This window comes from Falco cherrug, chromosome 10 (assembly GCF_023634085.1).
Source record: "Falco cherrug isolate bFalChe1 chromosome 10, bFalChe1.pri, whole genome shotgun sequence".
Classification (NCBI taxonomy): domain Eukaryota; kingdom Metazoa; phylum Chordata; class Aves; order Falconiformes; family Falconidae; genus Falco; species Falco cherrug.
This window is the reverse complement of record NC_073706.1, coordinates 15,802,904-15,823,935: the sequence shown is the minus strand read 5'-3', so window position 1 is coordinate 15,823,935 and position 21,032 is coordinate 15,802,904. Positions and strand designations below refer to the sequence as shown.

General features: G+C 61.6%; 2 protein-coding genes across 7 annotated transcripts; one reads left to right on the top strand and one right to left on the bottom strand.

Moving 5' to 3' along the window:
- The first annotated feature begins 212 nt into the window (after nucleotides 1-212).
- On the top strand, nucleotides 213-14,125 carry SNPH (syntaphilin). 6 transcript variants are annotated; one of them, XM_055722963.1, is made up of 6 exons: nucleotides 213-296; nucleotides 467-520; nucleotides 8,345-8,422; nucleotides 9,289-9,390; nucleotides 10,918-11,067; nucleotides 11,745-14,125. In XM_055722963.1, the coding sequence occupies exons 3-6, from the start codon at nucleotides 8,379-8,381 to the stop codon at nucleotides 12,880-12,882; spliced, it is 1,434 nt and encodes a 477-aa protein (XP_055578938.1). In that variant the 5' UTR covers nucleotides 213-296; nucleotides 467-520; nucleotides 8,345-8,378; the 3' UTR covers nucleotides 12,883-14,125. The 6 variants fall into 6 exon arrangements, with proteins under 6 accessions (XP_055578938.1, XP_055578939.1, XP_055578936.1 ...); XM_055722961.1 differs by having other exon boundaries at nucleotides 220-296; nucleotides 9,190-9,390; XM_055722964.1 differs by lacking the exon at nucleotides 9,289-9,390.
- A 575-nt stretch (nucleotides 14,126-14,700) lies between these two features.
- Nucleotides 14,701-17,564, bottom strand: SDCBP2 (syndecan binding protein 2). Its single transcript, XM_014284741.3, has 8 exons — nucleotides 17,186-17,564; nucleotides 16,984-17,059; nucleotides 16,636-16,739; nucleotides 16,297-16,458; nucleotides 15,550-15,725; nucleotides 15,305-15,476; nucleotides 15,080-15,171; nucleotides 14,701-14,972 (listed from the first exon to the last, which is right to left on the bottom strand). The coding sequence occupies exons 1-8, from the start codon at nucleotides 17,237-17,239 to the stop codon at nucleotides 14,918-14,920; spliced, it is 891 nt and encodes a 296-aa protein (XP_014140216.1). The 5' UTR covers nucleotides 17,240-17,564; the 3' UTR covers nucleotides 14,701-14,917.
- Between the last annotated feature and the right edge of the window lie 3,468 nt (nucleotides 17,565-21,032).

Here is a 21,032-nt window from a genome sequence, read left to right as displayed (position 1 = left end):
GCCAAGCACGACCCGCCGCCGGCCGCCCCAGGCGCGGGGGGGCTCCGCCGCCGCGGAGGGACCGGCTTTTGGGTTTTTTTGGAGGGCGCTGCGCCTCGGCAGAGAGGAGTTGCCACAGAAACGGGGGGAAACCCGGCGGGGGGGGGGCACCCGCGCCGCCGTCGCTTTAAGAGCGCAGGGGAGGGAGGCAAATTACGCAGCTGCAAGGCACATCCCTCCCTCCCTCCCTGCCTCCCTCCCTGCCTCCCTCCCTCCATCCCTCCATCCCTCCGCCGCACCCATGGAGGCCAGCGCAGGTGATGGAGGCGGGGGAGGCCGCGGGGTTGGGGGGGGGGAGTCGGGCCGGGCCGGGCCGGGCCGGGGCCGGGGGGAGAGGGGGGGGCACGGCACCGCACCGCGCTCCGCACTGCGCTGCGCACCCCGCGCAGCCGCCGCTCACCGCCGCTCTCTCTCCCTTCCCCGCCAGGTCGCTGAGCCCCCCCCGGCGCTGCCGCCCCGGACCTCGGCGGGGCCCCCGCAGGTGAGCGGGGCGGGGGGCGGGCGGGGGGCAGCGGGGCCCCGCGGCCGCGGTGACTCATCCCTTTCTGGCTGCAGCCTGCGGGGGGGGGGGGACCGCACGGGGCTGCCAGCTCATCGGGTGTGGGGGCCACGGGGCAGGGGGTGCGTGGGGCGGGTCACGCATCGGGCCCGCAGCACACCCTCATTGCATGCACTAGACCCCCATGGCACGCACCAGACCCACGTCACACCCACCAGACCCCCATGGCATGCACCAGATGCCCATGGCATGCACTGGGCCCACGTCACACCCACCAGACTTGCAGCACATGCACCAGACCCCCATGGCATGTGTTGGACCCTCGTCACGCCTGCCAGACCCACAGCACACACACTGGACCTGCACTGCATGCACCGGCCCCCCATGGCATGCACCAGACCTACATCTTATGTACCCGGACCCACACTGCATGCAACTGGACCCACATCACACATATCTGTCCTGCATCACAAGCACTGGCCCCATATTACATGCACTAGACCCACAGAGCATGCATCGGACACACTCCATGCTCACACAGACCAGCAGTGCACTGACTGGACCCTCCCTGCATGCACCAGACCCACATCACGTGCACCAGACCCTCCCTGCATGCACCAGACCCACATCTGCTCGTACAGCACCAGATGTGTCTCCAGCACCATAGGACACTGCAGGAGCCGGAGCGGCTGTGCAATTGAGATTTTATGATTTAATGGCTTGATGCTCCATCTCTGAAGGGACACAGAAAACACATGAGCTGATTGATGAGCCGGGTGCTCTTTTTCTCTCCTCCCTACAAGGTCAGTGCTGCCTGGCTGTCGCACAGAAACCCGCTGCTGTGCATTTCTTGTGCTTATGAAGGAGCGGTGTGCCCACCCTCTCTGGGCAGTGGGTGCGTTGTGCCGTGACCTTGTGCAAGAAGGTGCAATTCCTGGTTTCTGGGGCTGTGGAGGTCCCTGGCTGGGGGGTCAGGAGGGGGCAATGCAGGTGCTGGCACCTCGGCAGTGTTGCAGTGGGCTGAGGCAGGAGATCTGGCGTGGTGTTAAAGTAGGCCATTCCAGCGGTGCAGGGACCCGGGGCTAATCCTCCGTGACCGCCGTCTTTCCCAGCCCTCGCTCAAGGTGGTTAGGGGAGACCTGCTTCTGCCGCACCGGAACCGTGTGGAGGGGGAGACTAGCTGTTGTGTTGGAATCAGGATTTGCCTTCCATGTTTTTGCCTTTGTATCCTGAAGGAGTGGGCTCTTCCTTCTGCTTACCAGTCCTCAGTCAGCTCCTGAGCAGAGCTCCTGCACAGAAGGGGCTGTGCAGTGTGATCTCACCTGCGTCCCCCACCTGCCCCCCTGCCCAGCCCTGGGGATGGCCGTAGGGTTTCATCCTGGTACCCAGCTCCGACTTACAGCAACTGCTGCTGCTGCAGCATTTGTCACAGAGCTCTTTGCCCTTTGCCTCCAGAGGCCTCAGCAAGAGACCAGCCTGTTCCCTCTGGTCAGGCACCTTATTTTTAGCTAATGAGGGCCAGGGCTTGCCACCTCCCCGCTTGGTGCTGCAGCCAGGTCAGCTGGAAAAGTGATGAGCTGCATAACCCGATCTTTTCGAATGGTCTCTATTTTCCTGTAATCTCTGGGTGTCGACTTAGCATTTTATAACAAACGAGAATAAAAGGAGATGCTCCTGTGTTTCGTTACGTGATACAACTCTTAGCGAAATTGATTTTTCTGGTGGTGTTGCATAAACATCCTGTGCGTTTTGTCCCCACTGTTGCCCGAGCGCTCTGCTCTGGCAGGAACTGGAGCATCTCCCTCTATCCGGGACCCAGGTGAATCTCTGCCTGCTTTGGGATGAGCCCGACTCTACTGGAGCAGGGAACAGAGTTTCCCAACCCCTGGAGATCTCACCGCTCCCTTGGAAACTCCCAAGCAGGAGCAAAGCAGCCCTTGTCTCCAAAAAATCCCCTGTGGCAGAAGGAGGAGCACAAACATGGTCACCACCGTGCGCCAGGCAGTCATCATTTGCCTCCAGCAGCTCGGATGGTGCCTGCAGTGCTGACCCCCTCCTTCGCTGGACTTCTGCCGACCTCGGCCCCGGCTGCCAGATCCTGCTCCTTCCCACCACCACCCAACTGCATCCCAGTTCCTTTTGAAACTGATCCTGGCATTGCCGCTGTTTTGGGGACGCAGTGCTCTGTCTCAAATCCGGTTGCTGGTTGTTTGCCATGTTCAGCACTTTGCTTATTTTTAGTGTGAAGAACAGCAGGGCCCATGTCAGAAAGGCAGAGAGGTCTCCTCGGGAGCTCTTTTTGTTTCCTGGGAAAACAAAGCTGTGATTTCCCCCCCCCCCCCCCCCCCCCCCCCGTTGCTCTCTGCTTTTAATCTTGTTAGTACTGGAAGGCTGAAAATCTCCCGGCCGCCCCCAGCCCGGTGGGGAGGGACCTGCAGGGGAGGCATGGTTCTTCTCCCAAGATTTCTGCAGAATCCGGTAAAGCTGCTCTTAGATGCTTGGGCTTGGTGCCACCATTGCAAAATGCTCCTAACACGGGATGCATCAAGGAAAACACAGGAATCCGGCAGCAGGCAGGGTGATGGGAACTCCGACAAAAGAAGCAGTGAGCGAGAAATCTGGGAAATGCAGCAGCTGCTGGCCCCGGGTGTCTGCGTGCCGAGGGCTGGGGCTGCCACATGAGCTGCCTGCTCTTGCACCTTCTCTGCATGTTCCTGGTGGGGCCGGGACAAGCCAGTGGGGCAGCTCAGGCTGGTGCTGCAGCCGGCTTCTGCTCAACCCTGCAGGAGTCAAGCCAAGGGAGATGCCTTGGGAGCTCACAGAGGTGAACTTGAGAGCTTGTAGTTGTCAAAGCCCTGGAGGAACAAGCTGAGGACTCATCAGAGGATTCACTGAGCTGATGGCGAGGGTCTCTCCAGGGGTCCCATGGCCACATTTCCCATGTAGAAAGCTTCTAGGAGGGGTGATCCCTGCCTGACCCCCTCTGTCCGTCACTGGCACGGCCAGGGGATCCAGCATGGAGTGAGCAAGCGGCGGCATTCAAGCCACGGAGGCATCTCTATGGGGCAGTGATCCCAAAATGATGGCTGAGCTGCTCTTCTTGGGGAAATTCTCTGGGGCACCAGGCTGAACCTCGGGGTGCTCTGCTGGCACTCTCACCGCTCTGCCATTGCTCTGCCACCGCTCTGCCACCCATCGCACTTTGCATCACCATCGTGGCATGATCTGCGGGTCAGCAGTGCCCCAGGTCCCCTCTGCGGCTGGCAGGAGCTGAGGACCCACGGGGGCACGCAGCTCGGGTGCACCCAGAGCCCCATGGTGTCACCCACGCCAGCCCAGTGACAGTGAGGGGCTCTGGGCCCCAGGGGACATGCTGGGGTTCTAGCTGGGAGATGGCTGAACGACCTGTGCTGGTGGGGAGGGGACACGTGCTGTGCTGGGGTGGCCGGTGCTGGGATGGCCAGTGCTGGGTGTGGGGAGCAGTGGCTGCCTGAGCCCTGCCGGGGGCTGGGTGCTGCTGACCACAGCAGGTGCCGAAGGTGCTTGGAGCAGTTGCAGCACAACGTGCCAGTGAGGGGGGATCCATCTCCCACCCCTGGGGGTGAGAGGTTCTCATACCCAGTTGTGCTCCATCCCACCCTGCGTGGGGTATCAGCTTTTCGTGATGAGCTTTTCAGGGACCACGGCTTTTATTTAGCATGAATTCCCCGGGCTAATTCTGTTGCACAGAGTAAGTGCTGTTTTGTGCTGCTGTTTCTAAACGAGCTGCCTTTCTGTTCCACTCTGGGCTGGGAGATTCACAGGGAGTTTTGCTGTCGGTGGCTCCAGGAGAGAGTGTTAGACCTTGTGCTGAGCAGCGTTCATCCTGCCCATCCGCCCAAGCTGCATTCTGGGGTGGTTTGCAAGATGCTGAGACACATGTAGGTGGTTTGCAGCGCGATCTCTGGATCTGGTGTGAGTTTGATTGTCAGACCTTGGGCTGTTCCACTGTCCCCAGGCAGTGAGCGTGGCTGCAGACGTGCTGTGCTGAGCAGGGTCCCACTGGTCACCCCAGCACGGGGACGAGCCAGTGCTCCCCAAATCGCCCTAACCCCACTCCTGGTGCCAGCACACTCGCACTGGCAATGCCTGTTGAAATCTATAATTCCAAGCCTGGGCTGCACTAAGGAGCTGGGGCTGCATGTCTCGGTGGGGTCATGGTGTGGAGATGAGGTCTTTGGCTGCGGGGATCAGTGGTTGGTGTGGCTGGGCTCAGCGCCGGGTTCTGAGGCCAGGTTAGAGCTGCCTCTCTGCAGCCCGTGCTGCAGACACATCCTCTCTTCTGGGGCACAAGCTGGTTCTGTCAGCTCTGTAAGAATCAATCCACAAGCGAGGGATCCTGCCGCATTTGTGTTCTGCAAGGTGGTCCCCATATTCCTCATTCTGCAACGATTAAAATGAAGTGCAGAGGAAATCCATTCCCCACACTGGCTGTCAGCTGGGCATCTCCGCTGGCACATGGGACCTGGCTTTATCTCATCCCTCCTTTGCATGACTTGGGGTTTGCAGAGCCAGGGTTGCTGGCAGTGGCATGTGTTCCTCCAGGCCTGCAGGTTTTGTTTCCCACTGCTGAGGCTCCCAATGTTTGGTTTTGAGGTTTTGTCCCCCAAGCTGCCTTCCCATGTGGGGCCAGCGTGCAGGGCCAGCCACGGGCAGCTCTGCTGGCCCCATCCCCAGTGCTTCTGACACAGAGCAATGAGCCAGCCCACCCTCTGCCCTGGCTTGGGCTGCTTTCCACCCCCATGTTTTTACGAGATTTCTTCTCTGCTTTCCCTTGCAGCTTTGCTCTGACTCCTGCCGCAAGCCCCATCTATTAGATGGTTTTTAGATTTTAGTGAGACTTGCTCTTGTTTCCTGGCCCTTGCAGCTGCCATCGTCTTCCTTGCTGGAGGGTGTGCAGTGCGCCTGGGGACACGGTTATTCACCTTTGAATGCTTTTCATTTGCTCTTCCTGTGTTTTTCCTAATGCCTAATCAATGAACAGCCGCGGCAGCGAGCTGGAGCCTCCACAAGTGCCAGGTGTTGCAGGGAGGTGAGGGCTGGGCTGGCGTGGGTCCCACGGGGGGCAGGGGCATCCCCTCTGCAAATCCCTGGAAAAGCAGAGGTCTTCACTGCTTCTCACTTTCTCGCATTTCAAATGTGGTAAGATAATCTTGGATTTCCTCTTGCTTTCATGGCAAGGCTCCCTTTGCTCATCCTGGTCCATGGGATAATGATAATTCTGACTGCAAATGAGTAATTCCCTCTGCCTTCAGACGCCAAGTAGCCATGTACCGTGGGAATGGTGTGTTTTCAGCTTTGGTGCTAAAAGTCTGCCCAATCTGCCTGTTCTTGGCAGCCTGGGGGCACGGTGGGGTTTTGGGGAGACCAAAATGGCCCATTGCTTCTTTGGGAATAAAGACAGGGACAATTTATTACCAGTGACTGAATTCAAGCCTGCTTGTTGAAGCTGCCCTAGGGCAGCCTGGTGAGGCAAAGCTGCTTCCCGGCTGGGAGGGAATGGACAGCCCAGCACCTTTGTGAGATGGGGACCCAGGCAGGGTGCAGGATGATGCTTCCCCCTCCATGGGGTTTTGGTGCCTGCTGGCAGACCTGGGCCAGGCTCCCTGTGGCAGCAGTACGGAGCTGCTCTGAGTTTCTCCCCCCTTAAGTCTGTCAGTGCCACGAGAGCCATTGAGCCCCAGCGTGGGTGCCAGGTGAGTCTGCAGCAGTGGGAGGAGGAGGAACAACAACAACTGAGCTCCCCAGGTGCAAGGCTGACTCCAGGCTTCCCCACAGAGCTGTTCCCAGTGCGGGTGTTGGTGGCAGGCACCTGGGGTGCAGTGTGGGGCACTGGCAGGAGCCCACAGCGTGGTACCAGCCAGCGTGCTGGGCACACATGTGCCATCTGCAGTGCTGGCACTTGCCTGGTGCTGCATGTTAGTGGAGTGCAGAGGGACCCCTGAGTTCATACATACACCATCTTGGCATATGGGTAACTTTGCTGTGACCAGGGAAGAGCAGGAGGCAGCGGGGATGCCGGGTACTGCTGCCCTGCATTGAGCCAGGGCTTGGGGCTGTGAGGGGGTGAGGAGCTAACTCCCATGGCCGCAAATCTCCCGAAAGCCCTGCCTGAGAGCTGCCTGGGGAGCACCCTGCAGCATGAGAAGCGAGGGACTGGCTGTGCGGGCAAGAGCCCGGCTGTGCCGCAGCCCTGCATCCTGGAGGATGCGTCTGCCGGCGCCGGGGCCACGCTCGGCTCTCACTCTGGATGCTGATTCACGCTGCTGCATTAGCAAAGCCCGCAGCCACCCAGCCATGCATGCTGTAGAACCAGGAGTGGTTTTCTGGCAGGGCAGAGCGCTGCCTCCCCCTGCCTAGGTCCTCCCCTGGCAAATCCATCCTGGAGGGGAGCAGCAGGACCCCCAAATCCTGGTCACTGTGTCCCTGGGGTGCTGGCACCCCCATGGCATGGGGCACTGTGCCTGCTGGGGCTGGGGGCTCACTGTGGCTGCACATCACTGTCTCCTCTGCTCCAGCTCTCTGGGGTCTTCGGTGCCCTGGTCTGGGGATCAGGGAGCGCCAGATCCTGGGCAGAAGAGAGGCCCAGGCTGGCTGCTGTGGGCTTTGAGCATTGGGCAGGAGTTAGCCTAGAAAAAACAACCCTGGGGTGGCAAATACCAAAGAGTACATCGGGGTGAGCTGGCTGTGCTCCCTCCTCTCCTGCCTCCCCCTCTTGTCCTGCTCCTCGCACTCCCCTGGACTGGGGCCAAGCAGCACTTAGAGTTTCCGACTGCCCATCGATTATCAGCTGGCCGGTCCCATCGCTTACATTGCTCTGGGCTGGAACTGCCAAAATCTGGGACAAATACCAGCATTGTGAATCAGCTTGGGGATGGGGGGGGGACCCACACGGTGCTCCCAGCCTGGCTGGTCCCCAGCAGCCTCTGAGCACAGTGAGGCATCAGCAGTGCCATGGGATGCTCAATGGGTTGGATGTGCTGAGCAGGTCCTTTCCATAACTCCCCTCTGCTGCAGCACATCACATCCCTGCATGTGCCCAAGGTGCTGCCTCCTTGAGCAGCTCCCGCTGGTCGCTGCGAGCCTCTGGATCTGGCCTATTTATTTACAGGAAAACGGGCTGTGTGTTTCCCGAGGGATTAGCTGCTGCTGCCGCATCACACAGGGATCTGTGCTTCCTTACCTGATTGCACTGGCGAATGGGTGATTCGGACTTAGTTAAGAAAAAGCGGGCGCCCAGCCCGCTGCGGGGACAGCTGCCTGCCTGGGTGGAAATTCGGTGAGGTCCCGGGCTGGGTGTCAGTGCCCTTGTCCCATCTCTGCCCTAATTAATGCCACCGCTACAGGCACACTGGTCCCTGTGGCAGACCTCCTTTCCCCTGGCAGGGATGGGGACCTGGGGTCAGGGGAAAGCTTGACCTGTGTCTGGAGACTGGTGGGAAGGGGGCTTTAGCCCATGGGCAGGTACCTGCTATGCTTCTGTTTTGCCTTAGAAATGAAGCAACCCTGTGCCTCCCGCATGCCCTGCCAGGGTGGCACCCTGGACATGCAGCATCCCGGCGTTCCTGGGCCGTGGAGCAGACAGGGAGCACAGTCCAGCTGTGCAGGGGATACCGTCTGCATCTGTCCCTGTACGGGTGGCCCTGGGGACTGAACTGATGCACTGGTGCAGGGTCTGACCCCTGTGCCAGCACTTTGCATGGTTACTGTCTTACTGGGGCCGTTTCCCTGCCTTCACCTCCTCTCTCTGTTGCATTTAACCCGCAGTTCCCTTGTGCCCAGGACCTGTGGCACCGCAGCAATGTCTCTGCCGGGCAGCAGGCGCTCGTCCACCGGATCACGGAGGTGAATATGCTTCGGCCTCTGGCCCCTGGGACTGGGCACTGGCACCTGCCTGGCACTTCTCCTGGCTGGCAGCAGGGAGGGAACGATCCCCACCTACACCACGAGCTGCCACTTTGCAGCACGAACCCCCCGCCCAGCTCTTCGGGGGTTGCATGTCGCTGCCCGTTGCACAGCACTTCCCCATCCGTGCATGCAGCCCCTCGAGCGCTGCACCCCCCATCCCTCTCTGTCCGTCTCTGCTGCAGCTGGGACCGACCCTTCTGCCCGTTCTGGGCAAAGGCAGGTGGTGGTGGAGGGCCCTGGCAGCAGTGTGAGGGCACTGGGTTTTGGAGGGTGAAGCTGGGAGGTGTGTTAGCCCTTGGAAAGCCTCTCCTTGAGCTGCAGTGATGAAGAGCAAGAGGGAATAAAGGAGAAAAAAAGCATTTATTCCCCTCCAACTGTCTCCATGGCCTGGGCTGCCATTATTTAGGTACTGGCTGCCACCGGCAGCGTGGGCAGAGAGAGAAGGCAGATCTGACCTGGCAGCAGGCAGTGGGGTGGCTTGAGCTCTGCCAGGGCCATGCTCCTGGGAGGCTCCCAAGGGGCTCCTCATCCTTGGGGTGCAGGGATGCTGTGCCAGCGTCCGGGGGATGCCACGCTGGGTGGGGAGTGGGTGGGCAGTCCACCCCCAGCCCTGCCTTGTGCCCGTCGCCATGTCTGTGCCATTTTGATCCCTGCTGTTTGTTTTGTCCTTTTGTCTTGTGTGTTCTCGGTGTGGTGGTTGGCAGTCGCGGGTTTTATGGACGGAGTGGCTTTGCCTCCTTCTTTAAGTCTTCAGCGCCCTCAGCCACTCGGCCTGAGACACAGCCTCTTCTCCCTGCCTCCAGGCGCCCCTCGCCCCCCGGGAGGGACACCTACGGCACCTCCTCGCTGAGCAGCAGCAGCAATTCTGGCTCCTGCAAGGGCAGCGACAGCAGCCCCACCCCAAGGTAACCCATCACCCGTGGCCCCAGGGCAGCTGCCGGGTGTCCCCGGGCAGCGGGGGAGCAGTGCCCGTGCTGCCGGTGCTGGTGCCCGGCGGGGACAGGAGTGCAGGGGCCGGTGGAGTGAGGCTGTGCGCTGGGGGAGCCAGAGCTGGCGGAGCCGCTGCTGTGTCTCACAAAGACCCCCACCATCCTCCTTCAAACCTCTCTGCCGCCATTGTTGTGTCTTCTACCTCCCTGTCCCCCCGCCTGCCAGCCTGGTGCCCCATCCCCTTCCCTCTGTCCTGCCATGGCTGTGGCTTGCACGCTGCTCGCATCCCTCCTGCTGCTCCTGCTCTCTGAGGAGCACCTGGGTCCTTCAGGACCAAAGGCACAGTGGACAAGAGCTTGATTTCCATCCCCTTGTGCTGCCCGGCAGAAGTCTGGCGAGGGCTGGCAGCAGCCTGGCTTCTCAGCGGGGAGCTCCCAGTGTGCTGGGGCATAAACAGCCGGGCACTGAGCTGTGCCAGCCTGTGCCAGCGTTCTGGGCTGCTGGTGTACTGCTCCAGGGAGTGAGGCTGGTCCCCAGGCTGGGCTGCTTCCTCCCACCCCCAGCCACCTTCCAGCCCCAGAGCTGGCATCAGATCTGGGAGGATATGAGGGGCCTGAGGGTAACTTTGTGCCCAGAGCCTGTGCACACCGCAGCAGGGAGTGGTGGCCATCCTGCTGCCGTGGGGTGTTGCAAGGCCACGGGTCTGCCTGGCTGCTCCTAACATGATCCTTATGTCTCTGGCCGAAGGCTGCTGGGCTGCCTGCCAGCATGCATGGGGGCTGTCACACACAGAGAGAACGTGCCACCCTGCTGCGATGCACAGCGGATTTGGTCCACCCTGCTGCAATGCAGGAGCATCTCGCGCTGCACCCAGTTCTCTCTGTGCCTCCAGCCCAGGCATGCAGCCCTGTCCCTGGCCAGCTCCTGCTCTCCAGGCTGCCCTGGGCTTTGGGCCAGAGATGTCACCTCATCCACCCTGGTGGCAGCACAAGGAGGGTGCGGACATGCTGCTGGCCCCGTCTGGAGCAGGTGCCAGATGCTCCACAGCTTGCTGTCCAAGGGCAGGACAGCTGCCAGCTCCAGACCTGCTCCATCCCAAACCCTCCCATCACCCACTTCTGCTTCCATCTCTGATGGGGCTGATCCCACCCTGGGGTCTCCGTCTGCCTCTGTCATTCCCCGGAAAGCTTGCTCTGGGCACACAGAGACCTTGGTGCCCACCTGCTCCCAGTTCTGCTCATGTGCCCGCCGCCCTGGCAAAACCTGCAGCTCTGCAGAGGGCTGGGTGGCTGTGGGAAGCACCAGCAGGTTCAGGCTGCACCCACTGTCCTGCCAGTGGCACAGCACCCTCAGACACCCACCTTGCTCCTCCTGCCTTGCAGGGCTACTTTGGGATGTGCTATGGAGCTGCACCCTGAGAGCAAGCATCTCCCCTGGGGCCCCTCTGCTGAGCTGGTGCCAGCGCTGGCACCGGCGGATGGGTGACATCTGTGTCCCTGCAGGCGCTCGTCCAAGTACAACCTCTGCAGCGACAACCATGGGATAAAGCCACCGACGCCGGAGCAGTACCTGACACCCCTGCAGCAGAAGGAGGTCTGCATCAGACACCTGAAGGCTCGCCTGAAGGACACACAGGAGCGGCTGCAGGACAGGTGAGCATAGGAACAGTGGGCACAGACTCCCAGCACGGGAGCCACTGGGAAGGGTCCCGGCACCAGCCATTGGCACCTGCAGTGGCAGCTCCTGTGTGGGACTGGTCCTTCTGGGGGCTCTCAGTGCCCAGCACTGCACCTTGTCCTTGGGCTCATGCCCAGGCACCAGGTTCACAGCTTTACAGTGGCATTGCAGGCATGTGGGCATCTGGCATTGCTGCCCGTCTAACCAGGGAGCGGCGGATTTTGGGGCTGTGGAGCCTGTACATCCCACCTGTGGTGGCTGTGTTCTCCCCTGCGCCCCCGCTTAAGTCTCTGCCACGCTTTTTCTGAATTTCAGCGTCAGAGGGTGGCTAATCCCCATCTGCTCCTCTTGGGCTTAGGCACGTCCTCGCCGACATGCCAGCTGCCATGCGCCCGCTCAGGGCACCTGCCCATCCCCACGCAGCCCTCGGGAGACCCGGGCTCTGCAGCCCCTCCGGGAGAAGGCTGAGCATCACTCCCGGGGGTCCCTGAACGTTGCTCCCAAGGGTCCCTGAGCCACTGGATCCATCCCTGGGTCCCAGCCACAAGTGTTACTGGGTGATCTGGCTCCAACTCAGTGCCAGGCACATGAGGACACGGCTGGTCCCGCAGCCTTCTCAGTGCAGTGGCGGTGCCCTCCTCGTCTCTCACAGGGATGCTGAGATTGAGGACCTGAAGACGCAGCTGTCACGGATGCAGGAGGACTGGATCGAGGAGGAGTGCCACCGCGTGGAGGCCCAGCTGGCACTGAAGGAGGCCCGCAAGGAGATCAAGCAGCTGAAGCAGGTCATCGACACGGTGAAGAACAACCTGCTGGAGAAGGACAAGGGGCTCCAGAAGTATTTTGTGGACATCAACATCCAGAACAAGAAGCTGGAGACACTGCTGCACAGCATGGAGGTGGCGCAGAACGGGGCACTGAAGGAGGAGGGGGCTGGCGAGTCAGCCGGGGGGTCCCCAGCCCGATCCCTCACCCGCAGCTCTACCTACACCAAGCTGAGTGACCAGGGGGCTGGGGACCGCAACGTGGGGGGCTCACAGACCATCTCGCTGGACGAGGGGGCCGACAGCGGCTTCGTGGGGGTGGAGGAGGCTCCCTGCCACACGGACCCGCTGGAGGTGGGGGACGAGCCTGGCACCCGCTTGCCCCCCAGCTCCACCTACGAGAAGCTGCTGGGGCTGCGGGGCGGCGTGGAGGCCGGGGTGCAAGCCAGCTGCATGCAGGAGCGGGCCATCCAGACAGACTTCGTGCCCTGCCAGCCTGACCTGGACACCATCCTGGAGAAGGTGATGAAGTCCCAGGCTTGCAGCTTAGGCAGCCCCACCTCAGCCTGGGTCTCTGAAATGGAAGACGTGATGCCCGGCCCCGAGCTCTCCAACCCCACCGGGGCCATGGACCTGCTGGCAGCCGAGCCCGACACTGCAACGGTGGGTGCCGGGGCTGAGGCGGGTGCCCCCTGCAACCCAGCGGTGCGGCAGCCCCCCAGCGCCAGCCCCTCGGTGGCCATCGCCTGCGTGGCAGAGGAGGAGACGATGGAGGCGTCCGGCTGCGAGGCCGCCCCCTCCAAGAGCTATTGGAGCCGCCACTTCATCGTGGATCTGCTGGCAGTGGTGGTGCCGGCGGTGCCCACGGTGGCCTGGCTGTGCCGCTCGCAGCGCCGGCAGGGCCAGCCCATCTACAACATCAGCTCACTGCTGCGGGGCTGCTGCACCGTGGCCCTCCATTCCATCCGCAGGATGGGCTGTCGCCCTGTCGCCAGCCACGGCCCCGGGGGCAGCACCCAGCCCTGACACCCCCGGACACCCCCCGCCCACCCCCACAGACCCGACTGCTGATTGTAAAGCCCCGGCGTGTCCCTGTTCTCCTGGGGTCCTTCGTCGGCTCTGGCTCATTACGCAGCCCCGGGGTGGGGGTGGGAGAGGGCCGGGGGGGGCTGTGGGTGCATTGGGGTGTGCTGCCCCCTGTCCCCCGGCTCCTTTGTCCTGGAGGAGGGAAAGGACTGTTGCTGGAAGAGAGGTGCCAAGCGGCGATGCAGGACAAGGCACCGAGCACCACGATGGACGCCCCTGCCCCGCCGCTGCCACGGTGCCTCTGGCTGAGCCCTTCACTGCACTGGCTTTTGGCTGCCCTTGCCCTGCCACAGGTGGGAGATGGCGAGGGGCCGCCTGGCTGGGCGAGGGGAGCAGCGAGACTCCCTGGGTGCATTTCTTGCTCCAGGTTGCACTGCAACAGCAAAGCCTGGCTGTGGGCAGGAGGACAGGGGGAACCCGCCTGGATGCAGGGACCAGCTCTGGAGCGGGATGGGTGGCAGTGGGAGCCCATGGGGCACTTTTGCCCGGGCCTGCTGACTGCTTTGGTGTCTGTCCTCCTCTCTCTAGTGGGATGAGGCCCTGGCCGGATCCTGCTCGGCCCCTCTTCAAGCCACCCATTGCTTGGGAAATGTGACCCCCCATGGGGATGGACCCAGGCTGCAGCTCCCGCACCCCCGAGCGAGGCAGAGTGGCCCCCGAGGAAGCCTTGGTCCATCCTCCCTTTGCTTTGCACTATATTCACTTTTTCTTTCGGTACAGACTGAACCCCGGTTGTTGGGGCCGTGGCAGCAGCGAATGGGGTGGGAAACCCCCAGCCCTGGCTCTGGCTGCCATGGAGCGGGGCTAGGGGTTCTCGCGGCTTTGGCAGCGCGATGCTGGTGATGCCGATGGTCCCACCCTGTGCTGGAGTTCGAGGATGCCTTTGCGGGAGGCAGCGAGGGGGTGCGGGCAGGGCCACGCAGGCAGAGCCAAGCGCCTTTGCCTGCACTGGCCGAGCCAAATCCCAGTTTTGCTGGTGGCCTCTGGAAAATTGCCTTTTTTTTTTTTTTTTTTTTTTTTTTTTGAGAAACAAAGACAGCAAGGATTGCTCAGCAGGGGCTGGCGAGATGCGAGACTTGGGACTCCCCTGGGTGCGCAGCACTCCCACCCCCACGAATGTCTGTGGCTTCTTCGTGACTTGAACTAACAGTGTTTCCCCCTCACCCAAGCCCACTCCACCACCCACAGGTGCCCCACGAGCCAGGTGCCCTGGGAGCCGGCGATGCTCCACGCGCTGGCATCCAGCAGTCCCTGGAGGGGCACGCACCGTGTCCTGCCTGCCCTGCTCTTCCCCGCATCCCCCGTCCGGCGGCTGGAGCGTGGGGCAGGGGCTCTGCCCGTGCTGGGGGGCTGTGGAGGCAGCGGCAGCCGCTGGCACAGCACCAGGTGCCGGGTAAAATACTGGGGGAGAACCGGTGGCCAGGCAGCCGGGGCGGCCGATGTAAGTGGAGCTAGGATATACGCCTCTTGTGCAATGTATTTGTGGATCTGTGTACACGTCTGTTAGACTATCCAAAGCTTTGCCAAGAAATAAATGTAACGATTATATTTGAAAGACAAATCTATATAATATATTTTTTAAATACAGAACTGAAAAAGCTGTAACCCCCCTTTTCTTGTTTCCCCTGTCCTGTACTCGCTGTCTGTGGTGGATGTAATAAATGTCACTGGGTCTGTGTCTGCTTTGGCTGGAGCCAGCCTTTGGCGTCTGCCCCAAGGGGGGCTGGCCTGAGCGGGGACACAGGGGGACGTGAGGACCCCAGGACAGGGGGAGGGCACATGCCCCATCCCTGCTGAGGAGGAGGAGGAGGGGACAGCCCAGGCCAGCAGTTCCCCCACACCACCCAGCAGCCACCAGCCTCTGTAGGGATGAGGGGGTTTGTGCTAAAACAGCTGCTTTCGGGGATGCTGCAGGGGTACTTCAGCAGCCCCTTCATGCTTCCAGCGTCAGCTCCCCAGGACAGCAGCGATCACGTCAGAGGTCAGGGATGGAGTGGTCCATGGCTGACTTCACCAGCCCCGCCGAGAGCCTGAGCACAGGGATGGGTGTTCAGCGGGGGGAGCTTGGGGAGCTCTTTGGGGGGCCCCGGGGGGCCCCAGCAGGGTGGGGGCGAGCACCATGGCCCTGCATTCTCACCGTTTGACCATGTGCTCATAGATCACTGTGGGGATGATGGTCAGCGTGACCACGTTCCCGGCCCCTGCTAGCACCTCCGTGAGCTGCTTGTCCTGTGGGAGAGAGCGGGTGGGTCCCATGGGGCACCCAGCTCTGCCCACTGCCCCACGGCAGCCCCTCACAGCTCCCCAGTGGGATCCGGACACCCCCGGGCACGTTCCACACTGGGCTGTGCACAGCCCCTACCTTCATGCCGATGACGTTCTGTCCGTTCACCTCGCAGATGCAGTGGTGGGTGAGGAGGCCATTGCGGGCAGCAGAGCTGTCCTTGGCCAGTGACACAATCTTCCCCTTCTTGACCACGATGCCAATGTGGCCAGTGCTGTCCTTATGCACAGTGACGGTGCGCTGGAAAGGCCTGCGGGGAGAGCGTGATCAGCATCAGCACCACCACCAGCACTGCTGCCAGCACTGCCTGCCTGCCCGCTCACCTGTCCCGCACCACCATGACGATTTTCTCAGGGGATGCCTTCTTCAGCACCCGCTGCGCCTTGTCACTGCTCCAGCCCGTGCAGTTCTTGCCATCAATCTGCAGGATCTGGTCCCCGAAGCGCAGCCCCACCAGCGCCGCCGGCGAGTTGGCCTTCACCAGCTGCACAAAGATGCCCTGGGGACACGGGGGGAGCGATGGCATGGTGCTGGCATGGGGACTCAGTGGCTGTGCCATGCCATGTATCATGCTATGCCATGCCATGCTGCAGCCTGCTGTGGGGCAGTGTGGCATGCTGTGCCATTTAATGCCACACATTGCCACACCATGATGCACTGTGCCATGTCATGCTGCGCTGTACTGTCATGCTTGTGCTGTGCTGTGCTGTGCTCTGCCCTGCCATGCAACATCATGCTGTGCTGCACTGTGCCCTGCCATGGTGCACCACACCGATCCATGCCATGTCATGCCGTGGTGCACCATGCGTTCTGTTCCACGCCAAACTATGGTGCATCATGCCATGCTATGCCATGCCATGGTGCACCACGCTGTTCTGTGCCATGCCATGCCATGGTGCACCATGCCGTTCCACTCCGTGCCATGCCATGGTGCACCATGTCGTTCCATTCCGTGCCATGCCATGGTGCACCATGCCGTTCCATTCCATGCCGTGCCACAGTGCACCATGCTGTGCTGTGCCATGCGGTGCTGCACCATGCACAGCCCCACGCCAGCGCAGCCCTCTCACCTGGTCGACGTTTTTCAGCTGCAGCCCCGTCTTGCCCCGCTCGTCCTTGCAGAGGTGGATCTCCCGCACACCTGGCTTGATCTCTGCGCGACGCAGCCCCGCATTGTTCCCACTCAGGGGGGCGACCAGCTGGCCCGGAGAGGGCCCGGCAGGGGTCAGTGCCTGCAATGGAGCTGGGGGTCAGCGGGGGTACAGGGGCCTGTGCACACCAGCCCTTGGGGGGATGCTGCATTCCTTCCCCAGGCAGAATGCGGCCCTGGAGGGATGCCCACCAGCAGGGGTGCTGTGGCATGGGGACCCCACGCAGGGCAGGAGAGAGCTTCCAGCCTGGACACCTACAGTACTGCTTTCCGGGAGCAGGTTCTTCTGGATCTCTTCGCTGGAGAGAGCGAGCCCCATGTAGTTCTCCAGCTCAGCCAGGTTGGGGTACAGCACGGGCGGCCCTGTGGCACACACCAAGGGCAGCCTCAGCTCGTGGGGTCCCCAGCCCACAGCCATTGCCTCTTCCCTGGGAGCCTCTCAGGAGCCATGGGCCAGCCGAGAGAAACCCTCACAATTCCCATCCTCTACCCATGCACCATGCTGTGGGGGGGCCCTGCCCTGTGAGCCCCCCTGCACGGTGAGCATTGCTGCCCCGCACCCTCAGACAGCTCCTTGACGGGGGGAGCTGATTGCAACCGACTTTACCGGTGCCTGAGACGAGCTTTGGTTTCTCTGTGACCACCGTCGTGGCAGGGGTCTTCACGCCAGCAGCAGCCTGCGCCTGCCAAGGGATAGGATTTGCTCAAGGCTGTGCCCCCCAGCCCTGGGGACCCTCTGAGGGCAGGACCTCACAGGGACCCATCACGGGTTTTTCACCCTACCATAACACTGCTCTGCCAACACTGACCTGCAAGATCTGGTGGCCCTTCATGTCCTCCAGGGATGGGTAGAGTGTTGCCATTGCTGCTGCTGCCACAGCTGTGCCTGGGGACGGGGACGGGTGGTTCAGGAATGGGGCACCTCTCCCCGAGCATCCCTCCTGGCCCGCGTGCCTGGCTCCGCGTGCCAGAGATGGGCTGTCACCCCAGGGCCTCCAGCGTGACTCATGGCTGTGTCACCAGAGCCACCACCTCTGCCACTTCCCAGCAGTGGGGACACAAGCAGCAGTGTTCCAGGCACAGGTACCCTGAGCATCGCTTGGCTGGTGGTGGGTCCTGCTCCCCCTATCAACCTGCCCAGTGGGGCCATTCCAGCATCACCCAGACACAGGAGTGGGATGTCCCATGGGAACTGTCCCTCTGACTGCTCCTCACAGTCCCCCGTGCCCCCCATCAGTCCCCTTTGCCCCCAGTGCTCCTGTGCCACCCAGCCCTGCCCCACAGCGTTGCGTGCCCCAAAACACATCATCCAGAACCCAGGGTGTAGGAGCCAAATCTGGACCCAGCTCCGAGCCCCATGGGAGCCAGGCAGGATCCCACATGCAGCCCTGGGACCGCAGCAGCATTCTCAGACAGGTGAGACCCCCAGAGCCCAACCCTGGCACCCCTGAACTCACCTGTCAACAGATCCCAGCTCCCTGTGCCACCCTCTGCCCAGCCCTGGGCTTTTATTGCCGTGCCCAGCCCAGGGAGGGGCCAGGCAGCCTCAGCTGACTGTCACCCCTGCCAGGTAGGGCACAGGTGAGGAAGAGGAAGGTGAAGCCAAAGCTGCACAGGGCTCTGGCACTGCAGGGATGGGGACAGGGATGGGGATGGCTTTCTGTGGCTTTGGCATCCTGGGGGAGCAGGGATAATGCTGTGCCCCCCCACTAGCCACCACAGCAGCCCCCTCTCCCACAGCATCACCACTCATGCTGGCACCAGCACATGGCTTGGCCCCACCGCAGCCCTTATGCCCCAGCCCAGTGCCCCAAACTGGGGACCAAGGGTGCTGCCGGGGGTGGTGGTGAAGTGGGGTGCCCCACTATGAGCAGCCCTGTGTGGGCGGCTGGCTCCCGCTGACATCTCGCTGCCCAGGCACGTGGGGCTGACGCAGCCATGATGGGGATGCCGTGTCCTGCATCCTTCCAGTCATCACTGGTGGCCCCGGGGCATGTGCCAGGTGTGACAGCCCCATGGGAGTCCTGCACCGCAGGTGGAAAACCTGAGCGAGCACAGAGCTCACCTGAGTCAGGGCATGGGGCAGACGTTGGCATCCCACTGCCATGGGACATCGCTGCATCACCCTGGGATCCAGCCTTCCAGCACCCACCTGTGACATCCTGCTGCTGGCACCAGGAATGCCATGGGCCACCGCGTCCCCAGGAACTGGGCAATGGGTTCCTCAGGCACCCAGCCGGGCTCGGAGCCAGTGGCACTAGCCCAGGACTTGCCAGCATGAGGCCAGCCCCACCACAGAGCAGCAGCTGGGCACATCCCAGCTCCCCGTGCCTCCGTTCCCATGTGCCAGGCCAGGAAGCATTTCATTTTCTGGGTTTATTTTTAGCCCAGTGGTGCCCGGCTGCCTCAGCCAGCCTGGGACGAGAGCAGCCTGACCACTGATGAACACAGCCAGGAGCAGGGAGACATCCTACAGCAGCCAGAGAAGGATGCTTCCCAGGGGATCTGTGCCTGCTCCAAAGTCCTCATCTCTGCCAAACCGGAGCTGGAAGGACCCACACCCCATCTGCACCCGTGGGTGCTGCAGGAGCTGGCGCGGGAGGCTGCGTGCTGAGGGCAGCTGCTGGCCCAAGGGCACCAGGCTCCCCCAGCCCCGGCTTACCCCCAGGCAGAAGCCACGGCACTACCTGGCACTGGTTAATAATTAAAGGAAAAAAGCTTTGCAGGAAGAGAAATCCAAGCTTGCCTTGAGCTTCCGCCTAGAAGTGGTTACAGTGAAGGGCAGAGCAGGACGCTGGTACCCTGGCAGCTCCCCATTCGGCTTAATTGAGGAGCAATTAAGGGTAGCACTAATATCTGCACCGCTTGGCCCCAATCCCACACGAGCCTGTGCAAGCATCGGTGTTCCCGCACGCAGTCCAGCAGCAGAGCTGCTCCTGCCCCACAGCTGCGGCTCCCTCCAGCGCCTTCCCCAGCCTCCCCAGGGCCCCATTAAATACAAACTTTGCTCCCAGCAAACCGCTCAAGAGCTGGGACTTGCTGCGTTATCGATCACAGCCGCGTTATCGATCATGGCCGTGTAATCAATGGTGGCAAATGGAGCAAAGGCCGTTTGCAGAGGAGCTGGGTGCAGTGCCCCAGCAGCACTGATGCTGTGAACCCATGCAATGTTCACCAGCCATGGCCAGCAAACATCTGAGCTGCAGCAGGGAAGCCCAGAAGCGGGGGGCTCGGGGAGCCCCGCCGAGCAGGCATGCTGGGGGGTCACTAAAAAAGGCACTGAAAAAACCCCAAGAGGCTCTTCAGGTCTGTGGGGCTCCGACCTGCAAATGCTGGCTCCTGGATGTGCCGTGCCACCCATTGCAACATCCAGGCTCTGAACAGGACCAAAATGAACACAGGGAGATGGATCGACACGCGTGTCTGGAGCTGGAGACACCCTGGGAACGCACATCCGTCTGCCCTTCACGCTCCCAGTCCAGGCTGAGTCACAGCCGCAACGGTGAGAGGCTGTGAGGGCAACACTTAATAGGTTATGGTAAGGCAATTAATTATGCGAATTCCAGCAGGCCACCATCACCTCCCCACAGAGCCCAGCCAGCCCCAGGCATCCCTCCACGCTCCCAGGGCCAAGCAGCCGAGCCTCACGCCAAAGCAAGCCAGCACAGCCAGAGGCTGGCCCTTCTGCTGCCGCAGCATCGTATAAGCCCAGCATGGAACCCCGGCACGGCACCCCTGGCACCCCGCGAGCCCAGCACGGCACCCCTGGCACCCCACGAGCCTGGCCTGGCACCCGCTGTGCTGAGCAACAGACAGGCGAGGGAAAAACCTCCAAGACACAGGGTTGAGAAAAGCCAGCATAAAGCATTTTTATTGCAATAATAAAACTTGATACCTTTATGCGGTGGAGAAGAAGTGAACGGCGGCAATTTCTCTTACCAAATCACTAGGCAGGGTGGAGAGGGGGGCAGATAGGACAGCAGCAGGGGAAGCTATGCATCATATGAGGCCAGACAAGCGGCGATGACCAGCATCAGGTGTCAGGAGAGAACGGTCAGGTGTGCTCAGACCAGGGACAATTGGGGCCTGATGTTTCCTTTCCAGGGCGGGAGAGAGGGGACAGGGGCGTTTTCTTTGAGCTGACTCCCCACCAGCCCCACCACCTCCCCTGCAGACAGCACCTTCCCTTTGCCTGCTGTTCTCCTTTTCCTTTAAAGAAAGCTCAATGTACGCTACTGAATTTTCAGGGTGTGGTGGAGCTCTGGTGGAAACCCATCTCCATAAATCCGAAAGCGGGGTGGGAAGGAAGGTCCACCGTGAGATGGCAGTGAAGCAGGAGCAGAGCAGCCCCCCTTCCCAGGAGCAAACCCATGGTGCCAGCAGCGATGCTGCGCCCTCCCTAGAAGCAGGGAAAGGACACGCTGCTCCCCCACTGCCCCGGATCCAGGCAGATACCTACACACAATCCTAGCGCTACTTTGCTCTCCGCATCCGTTCAGCCTCGACAGCCTCACTCTGCTATGGCTTTTGCAGCAGCAGCAATTTCTGGTTTGAAAACACCATAGAGATCTGCACCAAAACAAGTAACTAACAGGTTTCCTTTTGTTCAAATGACTCCTATCTAAGGGTGGCCCACCTGCGTGCTACGGGCAAAAC